This window comes from Urocampus carinirostris, chromosome 2, assembly GCF_059441175.1.
Source record: "Urocampus carinirostris isolate Australia breed hairy pipefish chromosome 2, RoL_Ucar_1.0, whole genome shotgun sequence".
Lineage (NCBI taxonomy): Eukaryota > Metazoa > Chordata > Actinopteri > Syngnathiformes > Syngnathidae > Urocampus > Urocampus carinirostris.
In genome coordinates, this window is record NC_142350.1 from 37,653,416 (window position 1) to 37,672,028 (window position 18,613).

Consider the following 18,613-nt stretch of genomic DNA (forward strand, 5'->3'; position numbering starts at 1 on the left):
CTGGGGGTAACATCATTACTTTTAAGATAAAGTAACTGGTAACTGTAACTAATTACTCTTTTCAGTAACGCGTCAACACTGCTTATGTAATGCAGCCATGCATTTGGTGATGTGCCAATTGCACTACCACCTCCGTCCCTTAGATGGCTCCCTAGTGATACACAACACTTGATCTTTTGCGGAGCAGAATACGCTGAACTCTTGACACGTCCTGCAAACACATGGACTCTTCTCATGCATTTTGTATGACACATGTCAATTGAGCGTCTCCTTAGAAACTTAATACTGGGCTGACTTCATAATATAGCGATTAGAATTGGTTTCGCCCCACATATCCCCCTGCAACATTCATTAATGCTCGTGAATTATTGAGTAGCGCTATCCGTTTACCACACGCAGGTCTGTGTTTGAGTGAAACGTGCTTCCTTTACCCTCAGCCGGTGCTTGGAAATCTAAGTATAGAAACTGTCCACACTACCTGGTGAGTAAGTAGTGTGCGGGTGTGTGTGAAGGCTTTTGTTTGTGCGCGTGTGTCAAATAAACGAGGAGGGTGTGCCAGCAGCGTGCCCCTCATCGCGCCACGGGATTAGAAGTCCCACGACCGTTCTGTGATAAACAAACCCAGATTAATGTGTCGTCTTGTTGAACAGATCTCGCTAAATCTCATTTGTTGACATGATGTCTGATACAAGGCTTAAAAAAACGATGTGTTAAACAGCCACTATCAAAAAACAGACCACAACCACCCTGGTTTTCTTCCAATGTGGGATATTGCATTCACAAAATGCCACACCTGCCATACAAACTGTAACATGATCGCACACTCAAGTAAAAATATGCTCAGTCCTAGAGATAAAAAAATTCTCCAAAATGCATTAATTTGCAATTACTGACTGTGTTACTTTAGGGCAGGGGTGTCAAACTCATTTTAGTTCGCGGCCACGTGGTTGAGAAACAGTCCTCACTGGGGCGGGACTAGTAAATTACAGACAAAGGCAGAGAGAGAGAACAATAAAGAGAAAGATTATTTATAAAATACATAGAGGAAGAGAGAGATAAGTAAGAGAAAAAAATTGGGAGAGCAAACGCAAGCGAGAGAAAAAGACCCAGGGAGAAAAGTTAAACAAAAAGTGAGAGAGATAGAGACTGAAGGAAAGATGATAGAAAAACATTTTAAAAAAGAGAGAGACAACAAAACAGAAAGACAGAAAAGTAAATAGTGAAAGCAAGTGATAGAGAGCAAGTCACACTCAGAGAGTAAAAGAAAGTGAGAAAAAGAGAGACAGAAAGGAGAAGAGATAAAGAAATTTTAAAAAAGAGAGACACAGAGAGAAAAAGACAAGGACAGAGAGAGCAAAGGAAATGGAGAGAGAGGGAGAGAGATACAGAGAGCAAAGGAAACGGATAGAGATACTTAGAGAAAGAAAGTTAGAAAGATAGAGAAAGAGAGAAAGAAATAAATGGGTTGCTTTGGGTGTGACGCTTGGCTTTGGCGATATCCAGTGGACCTATTTAAAGCTGCTGCTCATTTTTCTCTTATGGTTCTCTCTTCATTGTCTTGCGGGCCACTTAAAACAATAAGGTGGGCCACATTTGGCCCGTGGGCCATGAGTTTGACACATGTGCTTTAGAGCACGAGTGTCAAAGTCAAACGGACAGAGGGCCATTTTTTAAAACATGGCTGAATGTTCATTTAAAAACAAAAGACACAGATTTTCTAGTGAACCCAATGGAACCCACTAAAAACCTAAATTAATATATTAACCATCAAGTCAATAACTAATATATTGAAAATTAGCTTCTATCCAAAGACAATAACTGCCCTCAACACTGCAAAAAAAAAAAAAACACTGGTTACCCGTGCTTAAATGGTGATTATGAAATAATGACAAGGGATTATTCAGTTCTTTATTTCTTATTAAATATTATTTTTTATATACAATTACCCCTATCTTAATATTTTACACTGTAGTAAATTATCTAGTTGTATTTTTTTGCACCATAATAAAGGGAATTTTTAATTCTGTTTATGCATTTTACATGGGTTGGTTGATAGGTTGATTGGTTGGTACCCCTAACCACAATGGTCGTAGAGGCACCATTTCCTGCAGTGGTTCTTGGGCAAGTACAACCTGGTGGCACCCATCCCTCTCCAAGCCAACATACGTTTACACCCGGTCTCGAACCGAACCCTTCCTCATGTTAGGCGACTTTGCTAACCACTGTACAACGGAAACCCCTACAATGACAATAAATTATATTTAATTTTAATTTTATTCTATGCCATTTAATGGAAGATCATTTTGTCATAAATTGTGTTAAAAATGTACCGAATCTTAAAATAAGAAAATATTCTTCTCGACAATTTTACTAATTTCAATGACTTAGCTTAAGCAATCCTTAGCCAAAAGAGGCATAACTTATATTTTAAGTGTTGTTCATATAAAAACATTCAGTTTATCTCCATTGACATTGATTTGACTTGTGAAAATTCTGATGTTGTTATTCCTTGTTCGCCATCATTTTACTCAAAAAATAAGCATCACTGAAAAGCATACATTTTTTATCTTTACTGTAAAAATGAATGCATGTAAGATGTAAGTGACATCTTGTGGTGAGCAATGTAGAAATGGTGGCAATGACTGACAATGTAGCAAAGACTTGCACTATTAGGGCAAAGAGGAAACAACTATTGATTTCATTTTGGAATGAAGTATAATGGATAAAATACAATGATTGTATTCAATGTATAACTGTAAAAACATCTACATGTGTAAAGAAAACAGAATATTAAAAAGGCCACGAGTATTTTTCTCATTCGTGTAAATAAGTTATTCCAACTCCTTCAGAAATTTCTGGAGGTAGTCCGAATATTGCCTGCATGTAAATGTAGTTAAAATCCTCAATCCACGTTTATTTGCCTTAAAACGCTGTTCAAAATTGTGTTCTCATACCGTTATTTAAGTAGATACAAATAACAACTGTAATAGTAAATGTAAATGTATGAATAGCAAGATTCTTTGTAAACATTGGCTTTTCATTTCATGAGAAAAAGTACTAGAAGTTAAGTGCGTAAAAGCCACTGTTCCCAATGACGAAGTTTTACTAATAAGTCAAGTGATCATATGATGCTCATGGTAAAATCCAATGCGAGATCCCTTACCTCTGGACGCTGCTAGTAACATGAGTCTCTTGTTTGTACATATGGCACAAAGGGTGGAGTACTGTACACACAGCCTGGTTGATAACTTTATTCTCTTTTTAATTTTGGAAAACTGCAGAAGAGATTACATACGATGCCAGTTTGTTATTTTGACTATTGTTGCACATTGTTGTCGATTGTTTTGACCATTATGAACTGTTTATATTATTGTCACTTTTAGCCAATCATGTTGTTTTTCTTAAATGTCCACACTTTTTAGGGTGGATATGCTCTTGTATCATATGAGAGGAGTACATATGAGATTGATAAAACTTATCACTAGTACAAAGAGCAAGTAAGGAAGATAAATGAAAAAACATTATCAAAATGGAGGATGATTAATAAATTGGTTTTGATTTACATAATTTAATGCCAATGACGGAAGGAAACTTACCAATTGGCAAAAAAATCCCCCTGTAGTATTGCATAGATCTATTGTTTCTTAAATGTAAGAGTTCACAATTTTGTCACTTGCCAGCTAATTTCCCTCAACTGCGCTCACTCTTTCAGCCCCAGCTGCCACTAGTTTCCTAATTATCCCTCTCCCTATTTAAGCACTTACTTCTCGTTTACTGTCAGTCCGTCAGCTAACCCCAGCACATGCAAAGCAAGCACTTTTTGTCTCCCGTTTTTGATTCTGACCTGTCCCTGCATCCTTCCTGATTCTGTCCCCTGTTTCCTGTATCTTTCCACTTTCCCTGGCTTCAAGATCATCTCCGGTTACCCGACTTGCTTACGATCCCTGACCACGCTTCGTTCTCCTGTCCCGGCAACACGAAGTGCTTCCGATCCAAGACCACGCTTCGTTCTCCTGTCCCGGCTGCCCGACTTGCCACCTGTCATCGGGTGCGAGGGCTTCCTCCTCCTCCTGCCCAGCGAGCAACAGATCGCTGTCTTTTTCCTCTTGCCCTGACTTTCCCAAACCCTTAATAAAACATTGTGTGAAGCGTTTGCATTTGGGTCCACTGCTGGTTCTGGCCATGACAGAGTCTGATCATTTACAAAAAAATCAAAGTGATAATTAATAAGTGCATGCCGATTGGGAAGTGGGCTGATCCTCTTGTCATTGACCTGTCTCAAATATATCTTTTTTTTTTTGGATGATAAAACTGTTTTTCATTTATTTGTTTCTGTTAGATAAATGAAGGAATGATAAGTAAATAATTTATTCTGTTTGACTATCTGACACCTGCAAAGTTGGTTCAAGGGTTGTTTTCATTATTTTGATTATTATTATTGTGCGCACTTATTTAGCTTATTGTTAGGTGCTTTGACTGTTAATTCACACTGTTGTTCGTTATTTGGATTTTTTGGCACTACTTACATCATTGTCACTGTTAACTGATCATGTAGCTTTTTTTTATTTCCCCACCAATTATAACTGACCTGCTTTTTTTAACCTGAGAGATTTAAGAAAAAGAAAGGCCTCAGGGTAGAATGCATTGGAATTTCTTATCTAAGGGGCCGGTCACACAGACATTTGCGGCTGAATCACGGCCAGAAATTTCTGCCTGTGAGGCGGACGCTATTGGACGCTTTGAGATCGCCATTCAGACGAGATACAGCGGTGCTTAACACGCAGTCGGAAATTCGCGCGCGGGTGGCAGCGCGAAAAAGTTTTGCGCTGCTCAATTCTTCAGAGCGTGGGTACACAGCCTTTCACGAGCGTATCGAGGCTGAACCACGGCCAGAAATTTCTGGCCGTGAAGCAGACACTGTTGGGCGCTGTTGGACGTTTCCAGACCGCCATGTAGACGAGATACAGCAGTGCTTTACTCGCGGTCGGAAATTCACACGCGGTTGGCCGCGCGAAAAAGTTTTGAGCTGCTCAAAAGTTTGAGCACGTGTTAAACCGCGTGCCGCACACGTGGTCAACACGAGGTAATGATGCGGAACGACGTGCTCTGGCCGCGGCCAGGGCGTGGTTACACATGGGTAGGACGGGAAATTTCAGCGGGTAATCGTGGGTGGAGCATGGTAATAGCATGTTCTGCGCCTGTATCGCGGTGTTATTACGTGAAATTAGCGTGTTACGCGTGTGACAGTCAAACGCCTTTCTCCGCGTATATACAGCGCGATTTGCCGAGCACACGTCAGTTGTGCTCGAGACGTCAAGGGGGTGAACATGGATCCCCGTCAGCGTAGTGACCTCGTCTTAATCCATTTTTATTTCTTGACATTTCTTTTTAAGATAATAAAATAAAAATGATGCCATAGCTTGAAATCTTGATTTTCACGGGACTGTGTCTTGAGTGGTTATGATTTCTACAGCCCGGTGTTATCCGAGAAATGCATCCCTGCCGAGATTTGCATCCCCTCGCTACTACAACCACTTTTACCTCGTTTTATCTCACTTTTAGGGAATGTAATGGCGAACATATAACCAAAACCACTTCGTCTTGCATTTGTTGGGAATGTAATACAACTTAAACCATTCCGTCTTTGTTTTTGTTGTGAACGTAATCGAACGGTAAATCCTCCCCCCTCGCGTGAACGCGCATTCTGCTGCGCTTCCAACAAAAGCGATCGTATTCTATATAAAACGCTTATTAAAACAATAAAGCGAGCTAATTATAACAATTGGGAGATCCTAGTCTATATAATGCGTTTATTTGAACAATAAAGTGCGATCGTATTCTACAAAATGCGTTTGTTAACGCGGATGAAAAAGTCAAAAGCGATCGCAGCAGAATGCGCGTTCACGCGAGGGGGTGGGGGGTTGGGGTGTTGCGTAGGAGTCGGATTTGGGCACAACACCGGCTCGGGAGCTTTTATACCCGTGGTCCACACGAGAAAATGACGCAGAAATGACGCGATGAGGAAGCAGAACAGTCGCTGGCGTCTGTTTTGCGGGCATACCACCGATGAACAGCGGGTTGGCCAATTTTGCGCATTTTCCATCGCGGGCAACCACGGGCAAAAAAACCCGCAAAATTTTAGCCGTGATTCAGCCGCAAACGGCTGTGTGACCGGCCCCTAAGATTTGGTATGTATCCCTTGTTCTTCTTGCAAGTTCAAAATCCATGTTGTCTCTCCTCTTTTTGAGTGTCTGTTTTATAAACGTAGCACTGACATTGTTTTAATACCTTATTTGAGTTATGCGTCATTCACCACAATAGATATAACAAGTTGGGGCCTTTGCAAGTAAAATCCAAAACAGGGTAATAAATAGCTTAGCTCTGCTACACCTGAGTCTGAGAAGATTGAAGAAAAAATTGAATATATGTCCTCAGTTTTGAATATTCTTCTTCTTCGCTTTCCTTCAGACAAAATTGCCACTATGTAGCAATTTCGTAAATTCGTTACACTGGCAATTTCTTCTTCATATATGAGGCATGCAAGCTCTGTGTTCCGAACACACTATGATCAGGTTGGGAACACACAAGAGAGGGCAAGCTCTGTGTTCGGAGCTTGCTTGCTTTCATACGCAAAAAACTCGAGATACTTGAAACAAATGGACACACATAGGTGTCAATGACTCAGCGATAAAATAGCAGTTTAACTTGGTTAAACTTAGATTTGATTGAACTCATATCATTGGGCCTGTGTCTGAAACTGTGTCTGATCTATTACTTACGCGTCTGGCTCAGGCTCCTTGTCATTTTGGGACTTTTGCTGTGGCTGAAGAACATTATTTACCAGCTCAGTAATCCCACTAAAGGGAAACCACCTGTTCAAAAAAGCAAATGAGTATGACACGTACAGTGCAACAAGCAATCTTGGGTGGTGTTTTAAGAAGCAAAGGTGCGATGTGCATTACGTGAACCAGACAAAGGGACACTCACTACAACCAGAGCAGAGAGAGAATACCAAAAGTCCCCTAATACTAGCAAGAATTAGGTTAACATCCAGAAACAGAGGGAAAGCTGAGGCAAGAAAGCACTACAGCTAGTGGAAATGAGAGCTGCCCGAAAAGCTCAGCTGAGGAAAGGAGACACGATAGGACACTCACAGGGTCAAGTTCATCTAGCGACTAAGGTAGATTTGGTTGAAATACATCCACAGTACAGAAAAGTAACATCTTGGAGAAACGAGTGACTATACAAGCCTGGCCAGGTGCAGACAAGGAGAGAAAATAAGCCGCAGACGCGGGGGGAAGGTTCTATAATTTTACAGAGAATGTTAAAAATGAAACGGCATTGTCATTAATTTCATGGAAGTCATCTGTTAATCTAAAAAATTAGTTGTGGCGGTAGCTGCATTCCATGAACTTAGTGACACCATCTCTTCGACGCAGGAGGACGGAGCCACGAGAAGCACATACTACCAAATGACAGGAAGAAGTGTCAAAGCCTAAAGCACTCTGGGTAAAGCGTTTTACTTACTGTACTGACTGAGGCTTTGGTTCTTCTTTGACCCTAAAAAATAAATTAAAAAAGGTGCACAGCTCAGTGCATAAAGAACATAAATGGATGAGGAAAGCAACAAAACGTTCCATTGAAGATTGTGTGTGTACAACATAAATTATCTTGCTTTCCCAACATAGATACAGGACAATGACAATGGAAAGAGAATAGGCTGCGACTAACAATTTTTTTGATACTTGATAAATCCGTCGATTTTTTTTCTCGATCGGAGGAACATACGAGTACTTTGTCGGATCAAGAGGACATCGTGCATTACAATACGGTCTTGAGGCAGCCTCTGCTGGACCAAAGCGCTACGACAAGTTTGTCGCTGGATCAAGAGGACGTCGCGCAACAAAAAGGGATCTTGAGACACCCTCTGCTGGATTGAAGTGATACTACAACAGCCTCAACATCCCAACTACACTGAAATCTCACAACGTCATTCATTCATCCGTCCATCATCTGCACCGCGTATCCTCAGTAGGGACGCGGGGGTGCTGGAGCTCATCCTGGCTATCCTCGGACAGGGACTGGTTACCAGCCAGTGCAGGGCACACAGACAGACAACTCACTCGCTCATTCACACCTAGGGACAATTTGGACCGGCCAATTAACCTGACATTCATGTTTTTGGAACCCACGCAAGCACAGGGAGAAAATGCAAACTCCACACAAGGAGGCTAGATTTGATCCCATGACCTCAGAACTGTGCCGCGGACGCGATAACCATTCAGCCGTGCCGCCAACGTAAATCAATGCACTCTTATTTCTATTGAATTAACATGCTGAGTGACCATAAATTGCGTGATTCAACAAACGGATGATAAAATGTCGATTCTTTTAATACTCGATTTTAATCGATTTTCATCAGTGGAAAAAAAAAGGAACTTTTGAAGTAAAAATATCCATCTTAAAACATAAATTACTAAAACATCTCGTGCAAAAACACAGCTGATTTTCTGGATAAAAACACAGAGGTCCAAGCTAAAAAAGTAGGCATCCATGGTTATAAATGTACTGTATGTTTTCTGTTCATTTGTCACCAAGCAGCAATATTAATGTGAAAGCCACAGATCATGAGTGGGGCATACACAGTCCCTGGCACGCCTTCCCTCCCTTCACACAGCTCAACCAGGACAAAACAAAAGTGATTGGTCCTAAAAGCCAGAGAGAAATCTTTTACCCAAACTACAAAATTTTAGACCTTCAAATTGAGCGTCGTAAAAACTTACAATATTAAGTATAACTTGACCATGTAAAACAGGGTTCCTACAGCTTAAGGGAAGTTAAATTCAAGACTTTTAAGGCTTATTGATGCCTCTTCGATTCAAATTCAAGACCAGGACGACAAAAAACACACAAGAGATTCCCCTGAGATTCAATCAGCAACCTCAGTGGAAATGTTTATATCCAAGCTTAAAAACAAACTTCTATTCTATAGCATATGAATAACCTATATTTTGTGTTGACAATATCTGTGTAATATTTGCCCTCATGTAGGTTTTAGATCAGGGGATGGTGTCATAAAAGTCTGTGGTTTGCAATAATCTGTGGTCTGTGCAGCCCTTAATAAACATGACTTGACTTGACATATATTAAAACCATACAAATACATACCTGTCAACCGCCAGGGCTCCATGCCCTTACAAACTGTCATATTTTCCCTTACATAATACAAAATAATCTTACACCATATTTTTTTTCAAACGTGTTTATTTATGTAGTTTAACATGTTATACTGTACACGTGTTTTGTCATATCATATATATTGTTAATTAACATTTGTTGTGAGATACTGAGTTGCTCGACATGAATGAGGTTTATTATAAAAAAAAAAAAGTTCAAAAATTAAGTAGCTTGGACGTTTGCTGTAGAAGGAAAAAATACATGCAAATATAATTTAGTAGAATAATACATTTTCTTATTCAAATTATTAATTCGTTTTCTGCATTAAATTATTGTTGGTAATATACTGATTAAAGGGATAACCAAAAACCTGTCTTTTTGCATTTTCTCCTTTTATACTTCCTTTTTTTCTTAACTTCTTTATACAACATAATAATTCGTAATATAATCAAAGCAAGTGAGCCGTTTCAGAGCCGGCTCTCTTTAATGAGTTGAGCTGAGAAAGGCGGTTCTCTAAAAGAGACGGACTTCCTTTCACTACACAACTCGAACTCATTTGACTTGATTGATTTGCCGTTTCGTGATAGTCGGTGTATACTGGATGGTACCCATAATTGACAAATTTGCGTTTTTCCGTACAGATTTTCTTGTACGTCGTAGACGTCTTACAATGCATAATAAACGTACTTTGTACGGCAAAAATGTACAGGTTGACAGGTATCGAAATAGTAGGAAATGTTTAATTAATGTACAGTATATGTGGTGCATAAGTAACAGGACCAAAATCACTCTGTTCACATCCTCAAGAAATATCAGTAGAAATTACATTATCCAGTCTGCACACGAGAGAAATATAGACCAGTTCTTGTTTACCCGTCAGTCATGCTGCTGTGTTTCTGGGTGAGCCAGTCCATATTTATCCTCTCACTGTGTTCTCCCAGTGACCCACAACGATGTTCTTTATTGATCCCATCAGTCTGGTCTCTGCGGCCGCATTACAAGCCTCATATTTATCTGATTGAGTCTTCTCCCTGCCAGCATGCCGCCTGGATGGGAATTGAGAGGATCTACTTCACGGCAGGCATCTCCCACGTGTGTACTTTGCTCTTGTACTTTGCAGAATGCGTGTACAGGTTAGAGTAGCAGTCGAGTATCATTTGCCAAGTGGCTTTCAGATGCAAGAGTGTAAAATATCCCAAGTGGGATTCCTGGCATCGTGGCTAATGAGGGGTGCAGTAGAAAATGCAGTTAATGCAGTTTAATCTACTGTATTGTTCTGATTCAGTTTAACTATATTTGATGCTTTACTGCTCTCTAGTGGACGTACCATCTGATCTTCACAAATACGGCAAGGGCATTTCCTTTTTTTTAATGATTTTGCAGTCACGTCGTGTACTGTATTTGCACGATCCATTTATATACTTGTTTATATATTCATATTAACAATCAAAAACCCCTCAAAGATGAATAATAACCAGTCAAGACCAATACAGACCCAGAACAAACTATTTTAATCTCAAGACAATGCTATGAAGCTGACATGCATGTTTTGCTTTGATTGCTGTAGAAATCTGCTTGTGTCTTATATTGTTATTGGATATCATAAATACTACCAGGGTTGGGTAGGGTTACTTTAACTGGATTACTTTCAATTACTTTTGGATTACTCCAATACCAAATATGCTAATAAAAGACAAAATAAACTAAATATGAATAAAATTACTAAATTTTGCGCAGGCTTAAGGAGTAACGGAACACATGGAACGGCAAAAATGATGTTGGCAAGCTGTTTGGATTTATTTTCATTTTGTTTCTGTCGCATTTTATGTTAGTTTTGCCGGCGATCAAAGAGATCAAAGCCAGGAAAGAAAGCTTACCACGTGTTGTGAGTCATAATTTTATTCATATTTAGTTTATTTTGGCTTTTATTAGCATATTTGGTATTGGAGTAATCCAAAAGTAATTGAAAGCAATCAATTTAAAGTAACCCTACCCAACCCTGAATGCTACATAGTACCAAGAGCATGGTTAGATGGGGGGGGGTTTATCGTCATGACTTGTACGTGCATCTCTCCTCCGATGTTTATTTTAACTGGTGCTTAGTGATTGGAGTTTTTTTTTCTAGGTTACTTTTCATGGTATTCTCGCTAAGTAAAGTATGTTACAATAAATATTTGGTTGATTATTGAAGTACTTTGTTTCTGTGGTGAGAATGGGTAATGATAAGATAGATAGATAGATAGATAGATAGATAGATAGATAGATAGATAGATAGATAGATAGATAGATAGATAGATAGATAGATAGATAGATAGACAGACAGACAGACAGACAGACAGACAGACAGACAGACAGACAGACAGACAGACAGACAGACAGACAGACAGACAGACAGACAGACAGACAGACAGACAGACAGATAGATAGATAGATAGATAGATAGATAGATAGATAGATAGATAGATAGATACTTTATTCATCCCCGAAGGGAAATTCACATTTCCAGCAGCATCCCTGAGCTGAGAACAATACAATAATAAAGCAAAAAGAATACAATATACAAATACTCAGTGTGACGTGCAAATGCCCACTGTAGCGTGTTATATAGAATATCTAAATAGTGCTACACAGAATACATATTGCAATAAAATTCGGTAATATGCAATGTAGGTGGTGTGGTTTAATGTGGGCTTTTACTCTGCCGGGTAGAGTTAAAGAGCCTCATGGCATGAGGAAGAAAAGATCTCTTCAGTCTGTCCGTAGTACAAGACAGTGACAGCAGTCTGAAACTGCTCTTCTGTCTGGAGATAATGCTGTGTAGTGATAAGTAAATCATTTATTCTTTTTATCACTATACCTGCAAAGCCATTTGCCGAGGATGCCAGAGCTGTTCATTATTTTGTCTATGATTATTGTGCACAGTTGTTTGTTATTTTGGCTCATTGTTTTGACTATTATTTGGCACTGTGGTTCATTATCTTGCACTATTTACATCACAGTCACTATTGCCTAATCATGTTCCTGTTCATCCATCACACCCTTTATGGCTGATCTGCGTTTCAACTAGATCTAAAAGCCCTCCCCAGAGCCCTTTCATTTTATCAAATCTCCTGGGTCATCAAATATATGAATGAATGGCCTTTATTGTTGTCGTACAAGTATAACGCAATTGGGCGGTTTCTCTTTTCAGTTCAAGTAAAACAAATCAAAAAAGTAAGCAGATCTCCCCTGTAGGGTGTAAAAAATCAAAGAACAGCAAAATGATTAATAGGTAAACAGTTTATAATAGTCAAGACATCAAACAACAGAGTGCAATGATAGTCCAAAAAACGAACTGGCATCTTATGTAAATAAGCTTTCCAATAAATAGAATAAACATATCACAAATCTAGCAAGTTTAATTAAGCAGCAAAGTATTTGTCAGGTCATAGTCATTGGTCACGTTAAATTTAGAATCTTGTTTAATAGCAAAATTTTGTTTGACATTAAAAATAAGACTAATGAGCAAAGTAGAATGAGCACTTCTGCTTAATTCTCTCTAATCTCTCCACCTCTCACCTATAAACTAAATGCATCACAGAAACATTGATGTGACAGCTTTAAGAGCTGTGAATCATCACTTTTAGCCACCGCTAAGCTGAGCCAAGGTCGGCAGCATGTCACATGGACCTCAGCAAGATCCAACAACTTTTGATTGGCACTGCAAACAGCAGCTTTCTAGCCCTGGACCCGGCAAATATGCCGTGTGAGAGAACATAAAAAAGAAGAAAAAACAGTATTTGAATGAGGAAGTGTTCTGTAAAAAGAAGCGCAAGCTCGAATAATTAACTTTCGTTTGCATCAAATAGACACCATTTTATAGAAGATATTGACAGCAGCTTGATCTTTATAGATGACCCATCCGGCCATATGTAGAAATAAATGTAGAAAGAAAAAACACCCATAAATATGTGCCTTATAGATTTATAAACACATACAAAATTACGTTATACCTAAAGATATGACATAAATACAATGTATGCATGTATTTAATCATTTTGTCTTATATTTAGGCATTACATGATTTGCCCATATGTTCTTTTACTTATATGGAATATATTTGTATATTGATTTATTTATATGGGCACAGGTGAGTGGTTAGAGTGTCTTGAATTGAATCTACAGAGCACACCGTTTAGAACATCATTTTCACATCCCACAATCCTCTTGACAAAGAACTTACATTCGGAATGTTAACCTGATTCTTGCAACTGTGGGTTTTCGGCACAACAGGCAAGTGGTTAATCTGTTGCCATATTTAACCAAAATGCCATCTGTTTCCTTAGATTACCTGCCAGGATTTGTAAAGCTTCTTCATGAGTCCCCTTTTAGATTCCCAAATTATTCAGATAATCATTGTGTATCTGCGGCATTCCCGAGTTCATTTGCCAATAAAAATTTAGGAAACACAACTTTTACTCTTATTAAATTCGATTTTGAAATTGTCTTGAAGACATTTCAAATAAGAAATCTATATCAAAATGGGCTAAATTACCTACCTCTGTTATATCACACTATTTAACTAGTTTTATTTTACTAGAAAAACAATTTCAAAATTGTGTAAACTATTAGAAATAACACAAATAGTGAGAATTGTAGAAATCCAGCATCCATTGACTTCACAAGCACCAGTTCTGTCCACTCTTGCTGCCTGCCACCCATTGATTTCCGGTCTTATAGCCAGAAAAAGTCTGGTTTTCATAACTACTCTAATTTATATCCACTTCAACAGAAACATACGTAAAAGAGTGTAAATATGTAATAATAACAACAAACACGTAATGATAACATTAAAAATAATAGTAATACACATTCTGATCATTTTGACTTCACTTCATTCTCCTATTACAAATATCTCTACCAAACTATTAGATAAAAACACACCTCACGAAAACTCTCCACAGGGTGTCTTTTTAAGGGTGGATGCAGTGGGTGAACTGCACAGTACTTACTTGGGGCGATGATAGTAATAGAAAACAGGCACGTTTAACAATGGATTTGTAATAGATACGGTATGCTGGCCAATTGTTGTTACAGCCTTTGCTACTCCTTCAAGTCCCTTTAATTGTCACTGCCTGGGAGTAAATTGAGATGAACTTGAGGAGTGCTTGGCCCCATTATTTATATGTCCGTTATTATGCTCAGTAGGGTCGCGGGGGTGCTAGAACCCATCCCTGCAATCTTGGGGAGTGGGCAATGGGACACCCAGCACTGGTTCACAGCCAGTCGCAGGGAACACAGAGACAGTTCACTCGCTTATTCACACCTAGGGAGAATTTGGACCAGTCATAAGCTCTCTCTCTATCGGTAACCAGCACCAATCATCTCCTTGCTCTGTCACTGCACCCTGATCTGTTCTCGTTTACCACCAGCTGTTTTGAAATCCCTGACAATCAAGCTCTGTTCAAAGCCCTGCCTTACAGCCTACCTTTGTCAGATCGTCTGCAAAGCCTACACCCGGAACGTGTTTGTCTGCGCTTCTGACTCTGAACCTGGATCTGTTTGACCCTTCTGCCTTCTCTCGCAATTGTGAACCTCGTCTGTCTGATCCGTGACAGGACCGGCCAATTAACCTGAGTGCCCGGAGGAAACACACACAAGCGCATGGATAATATGCAAACTCTGCACTAGAAGGCCAGTAGCTGGATTTGATCACGTGACCTCAGAACTGTGCCGCGGACGCGCTAACCTCTCATCCGCCATGCCGCCCCCTTTATTTATCAGTACAGCTCAAAATGCTGTTCAACCAAATTTCAGTAAGATTAATAGAGGAAACACCAGATTCAAAATTAATTTGAACAATAGCTGCCTATTTATTGAACAATGTGCAAGTCAATAGAGAGCATTGATGAATAATATGAAACAATAACACTCTTACTTGGTTAAGGTGTTGGATGAAAAATTCAAAATTTGGTTAATCGTGGTTTACTTACTCTGTTTTATTTCTATTTCAGTTTAATGACTAACCATCTATTCTAATTTTGGTTGATAAACCTATTATTAGTTGCAAAATGTGCAAGGATGGGGTTTTAGAATAAACCTTAATCCGCCTTTATATCACAATTTAAAGTCACACAATAATACACTTCAAATTTAAATGACAATTCAAATAAATGACAAGATGCGTTGTCAAATTGGTAAAGAAAACATAAGTTTGGCGTTCTCCAGTTTAGGCAATACCTAATCCATGGGTATGTGCTTTAGGCACACTCCGGTCGGTCAAAGTTCAGCAATCCACTGGCAAGACCAAAGGAATAATCCGATTCCTACCGCGACCTCCAGGGCTGGAGTGGGCCTCTTTTTTCAGCCCACTTAGCTGTGGAGGACGAATTTGAATGAATGGCAGCTAAGTCTTATGATGCAATTTTATTGGGAAGGAATTCAGGTATACGTTGATGAGGTAAAAGAAAACACTTCACCATTTTAATTTAAAGGAAAATTATATAAAGATTCCGATATAGATGAAAACATATTCACCTATGTACAGTATGAGTAATTTGAAATCAAAATTTAATTTGCCTTCCCAAAAGATGGTTAGGTTTTACACTTAACTCTTATACTGTAACTATTATGAAGTCGCTTCACGAATGACATTTTAAGTAGGCTACTTAAAACAATAAAATCATTCTAAGCAAAGCACTGGTCTCTGCAACTTAGTTGATTTCATAGCCTACCAAATTGGTTATGTCATCCAAAAATGTATGTTCATTTTGCTTATTTGGCTATGTCTACTTTTAAGGCATTCCTTTTCTTTTTCTTTATTTGGGGGGGGGGACTTCGGGAAAGGTAGCCAGGGCTCCACCTAGCACTTTTCTGCCCTCCATCGTACCCGACTCGTGTCATTCGCACTGTTCTATGTTAATGTTACCGCGACAGAAAAGAAGAGTGGTGGTGGTCCAAACCAACTTAAAATCGGGGGGGATTCCCCCATTGGTAAAACTCAACTTATCTGCTACGATGTTAGGGTTGCGCTGAATGTGGCCAAATAGCTGACTAGAGAATGAAAGTGTTATATTCCAAGTGACTGATAAATGTTAAAACTATTTTTATCATCCAGCCGGCCCAAACTCAACCTCGACATGAGCCAGCCCTTGGGAAAATCTCCCATTGGCATTGGATATTTGGAGCTCTATGATGAATCAGACCCTTGTTGGATTCCTGGTCAAATTGCTGGCTCACTCTTATTGTAACAGTTCATATAAATTCCATTACTCAGTAGTCAACAAACAACAACCAGTCAGTTTAATTGTTAACTTTTATCTAACTTCCTATCCTTGACCAAACTAGCCTTCTATTTTGGCAATTTTGAATTACAAATTCTAAAGAGGCTTCAAACCTCCATTACCTGTCTGTTCAATGCAGACCGACTAGTCAAAACAGTGGTGTTTAATTAATATTGCATTTGTATACTGTAATATGATTAAGGTGACGAAATAAACTTGTTTCGATCCATTTATAGACAATATGAATTTTTCAAAAAATTAAGTCACAGTTGCTCAGGCTGAGCTAATTACATGTCACCTGGTTTCTGAGACTGTGCATTTTTACAGAATATCAGTTGGCATAATGGCCCCCTCCTGTGCTCCATGATTCATATTTAGGCAGCAGTAAACAAATCAGAATGCTGTGTTTGGATGATTTAGAAAAACGTGTTGTAAACAAAGTTTGTACAGTAGATACAGTATGCATTCAGAGACAAGCGCTGACTAATTACAGTAAAACCGTTTTTTTCCCAAAAATAAAAGTGCACTGCGCTTGGACAATCCATTTGGTCTGCTTGACTAAGTGTACGTGTCGACACGAGTGGGAACGCCATTATTATCACATTTAAAATAGTAATGTACATGCCATATGGTGCACACTCCAAATGGACTAAAGTGTGAAATTTATGGAATGTTCTTCTTTGTGTATAAGCAGATATGTGGTTGAATCAATGTTTTTTCCCCATATTTTCATAGCCAAGGTACAGCTTTTTTATTTGAAGAGAATCAAAATATGCCCATTCCTTAGAAAATATTGAAAAAGCAAATTTTGGCTAGTTTTATTTTTAATGTTTATATTGTCAACACGGATGTAAATTTAGTGTATATAGTGTAGATGAAATACAAAATGTTCCAGACAATATGGAAAACAACAAATACCTTCTAGACCAAAAAAAAAAGAAAGAAAGAAAACACATTTTGAGCTGCAAAAAAGTATAAGATTTGTTTAAGCCTTATAAGGAAGGCAACTCACTGTATATATACTGTATTAAATATATACTGCTCAGTACATATATATATATATATATATATATATATATATAATGTTCAGACACAACCTAGTCACTTCGGAATAAAATCTCAGGGAAATGGTAGAAATGGTAAATCCAGTCAAAAGACTGACATCCAACAAAAAATAGTTGAATTTAGAAGAGTCATTGGGTAACTTTCCGCAAAAAGATTACTTACTTCATCAATTTTTACCATCACTCACGTTTTCTACATACACTAAACTGAGCTCTTCAACAGTCATGTGCATGTGTTCTGAGCCATCAATTCATTTCGTATACTCCCTTCTTTTTTTTAAATATTTATCATAAAATCAAGAGCCTTCAGCTCGTACAAAATGCTGCAGCGAGGCTTTTAACTAAGACAAGAAAGTTTGATCACATTACCCTGATTTAAGCTAACTTGCATTGGCTCACTGTTAGCTTAAGATGTGATTTTAAGGTTCTGTTGGTATTATACAAAATCATGCATGGACTTTCTCCCTCATATCTTTCAGATTTAATTTCCCCCTATGTTCCGGTCCGGAGCCTTCGCTCTGAAAACACGGATCTACTAGTGATCCCAAGAGCCAAGAGGAGATCTGTAGGTTCGAGAGCGTTCTCCATCCGGGCCCCAGTGCTGTGAAATGCTCTTCCCCCTGAGATTCGATCTGCAACCTCAGTGAAAATGTTTAAATCTAAGCTTAAAACACACTTCTACTCAATAGCATATGAATAACCTATATTTTATGTTGATAATATGTGTATTATTTGCCCCCATGTAGGTTTTAGATAAGGGGAAGGTGTCATAATGGTCTGTAGTTTGCAATAGTCTTTGATCCGTGCGGCCCTTTGAGACTCTTAGTGATTAAGGGCAATACAAATAAATATGACTTGACTTGATTTGATAATATTCGGCGAACATTGGCTAAATTCCTGCAGCACACCAGACAGGTCCACAAAGCACACAAGTAGCATTCCACAGAAAAGTGGTTGAAAAACTGAGTTAGAGGATAAAGAACCATGCTTAAATGCTACATAAGTAAACATAACTAACTTGGTAGTGTTGAACATCTGTGAAAACACAGTTCTGGAATTTCCTTCAGGCAAAGGTCCAAATTTAAAAATGGCCTGCATTTGTTCTCATAC

At 38.7% G+C, this 18,613-nt stretch overlaps 1 protein-coding gene across 17 annotated transcripts in view; it reads right to left on the reverse strand.

The window, feature by feature from the left end:
• The window catches only part of rims2a (regulating synaptic membrane exocytosis 2a), a 196,700-nt gene that overhangs the window by 156,670 nt on the left and 21,417 nt on the right, over positions 1-18,613 (reverse strand). For 13 of the 17 annotated variants that reach the window (XM_088326413.1, XM_088326412.1, XM_088326411.1 and 10 more), the window contains exons 3-4: positions 7,528-7,560; positions 6,780-6,872 (exon numbers count right to left, since the gene is read on the reverse strand). The exons of the other annotated variants lie outside the window; for them this stretch is intronic. In XM_088326413.1, coding sequence (XP_088182539.1) covers positions 6,780-6,872; positions 7,528-7,560 — 126 coding nt within the window. The remainder of the gene's footprint in view (positions 1-6,779; positions 6,873-7,527; positions 7,561-18,613) is intronic. 17 annotated transcript variants of the gene reach the window in all.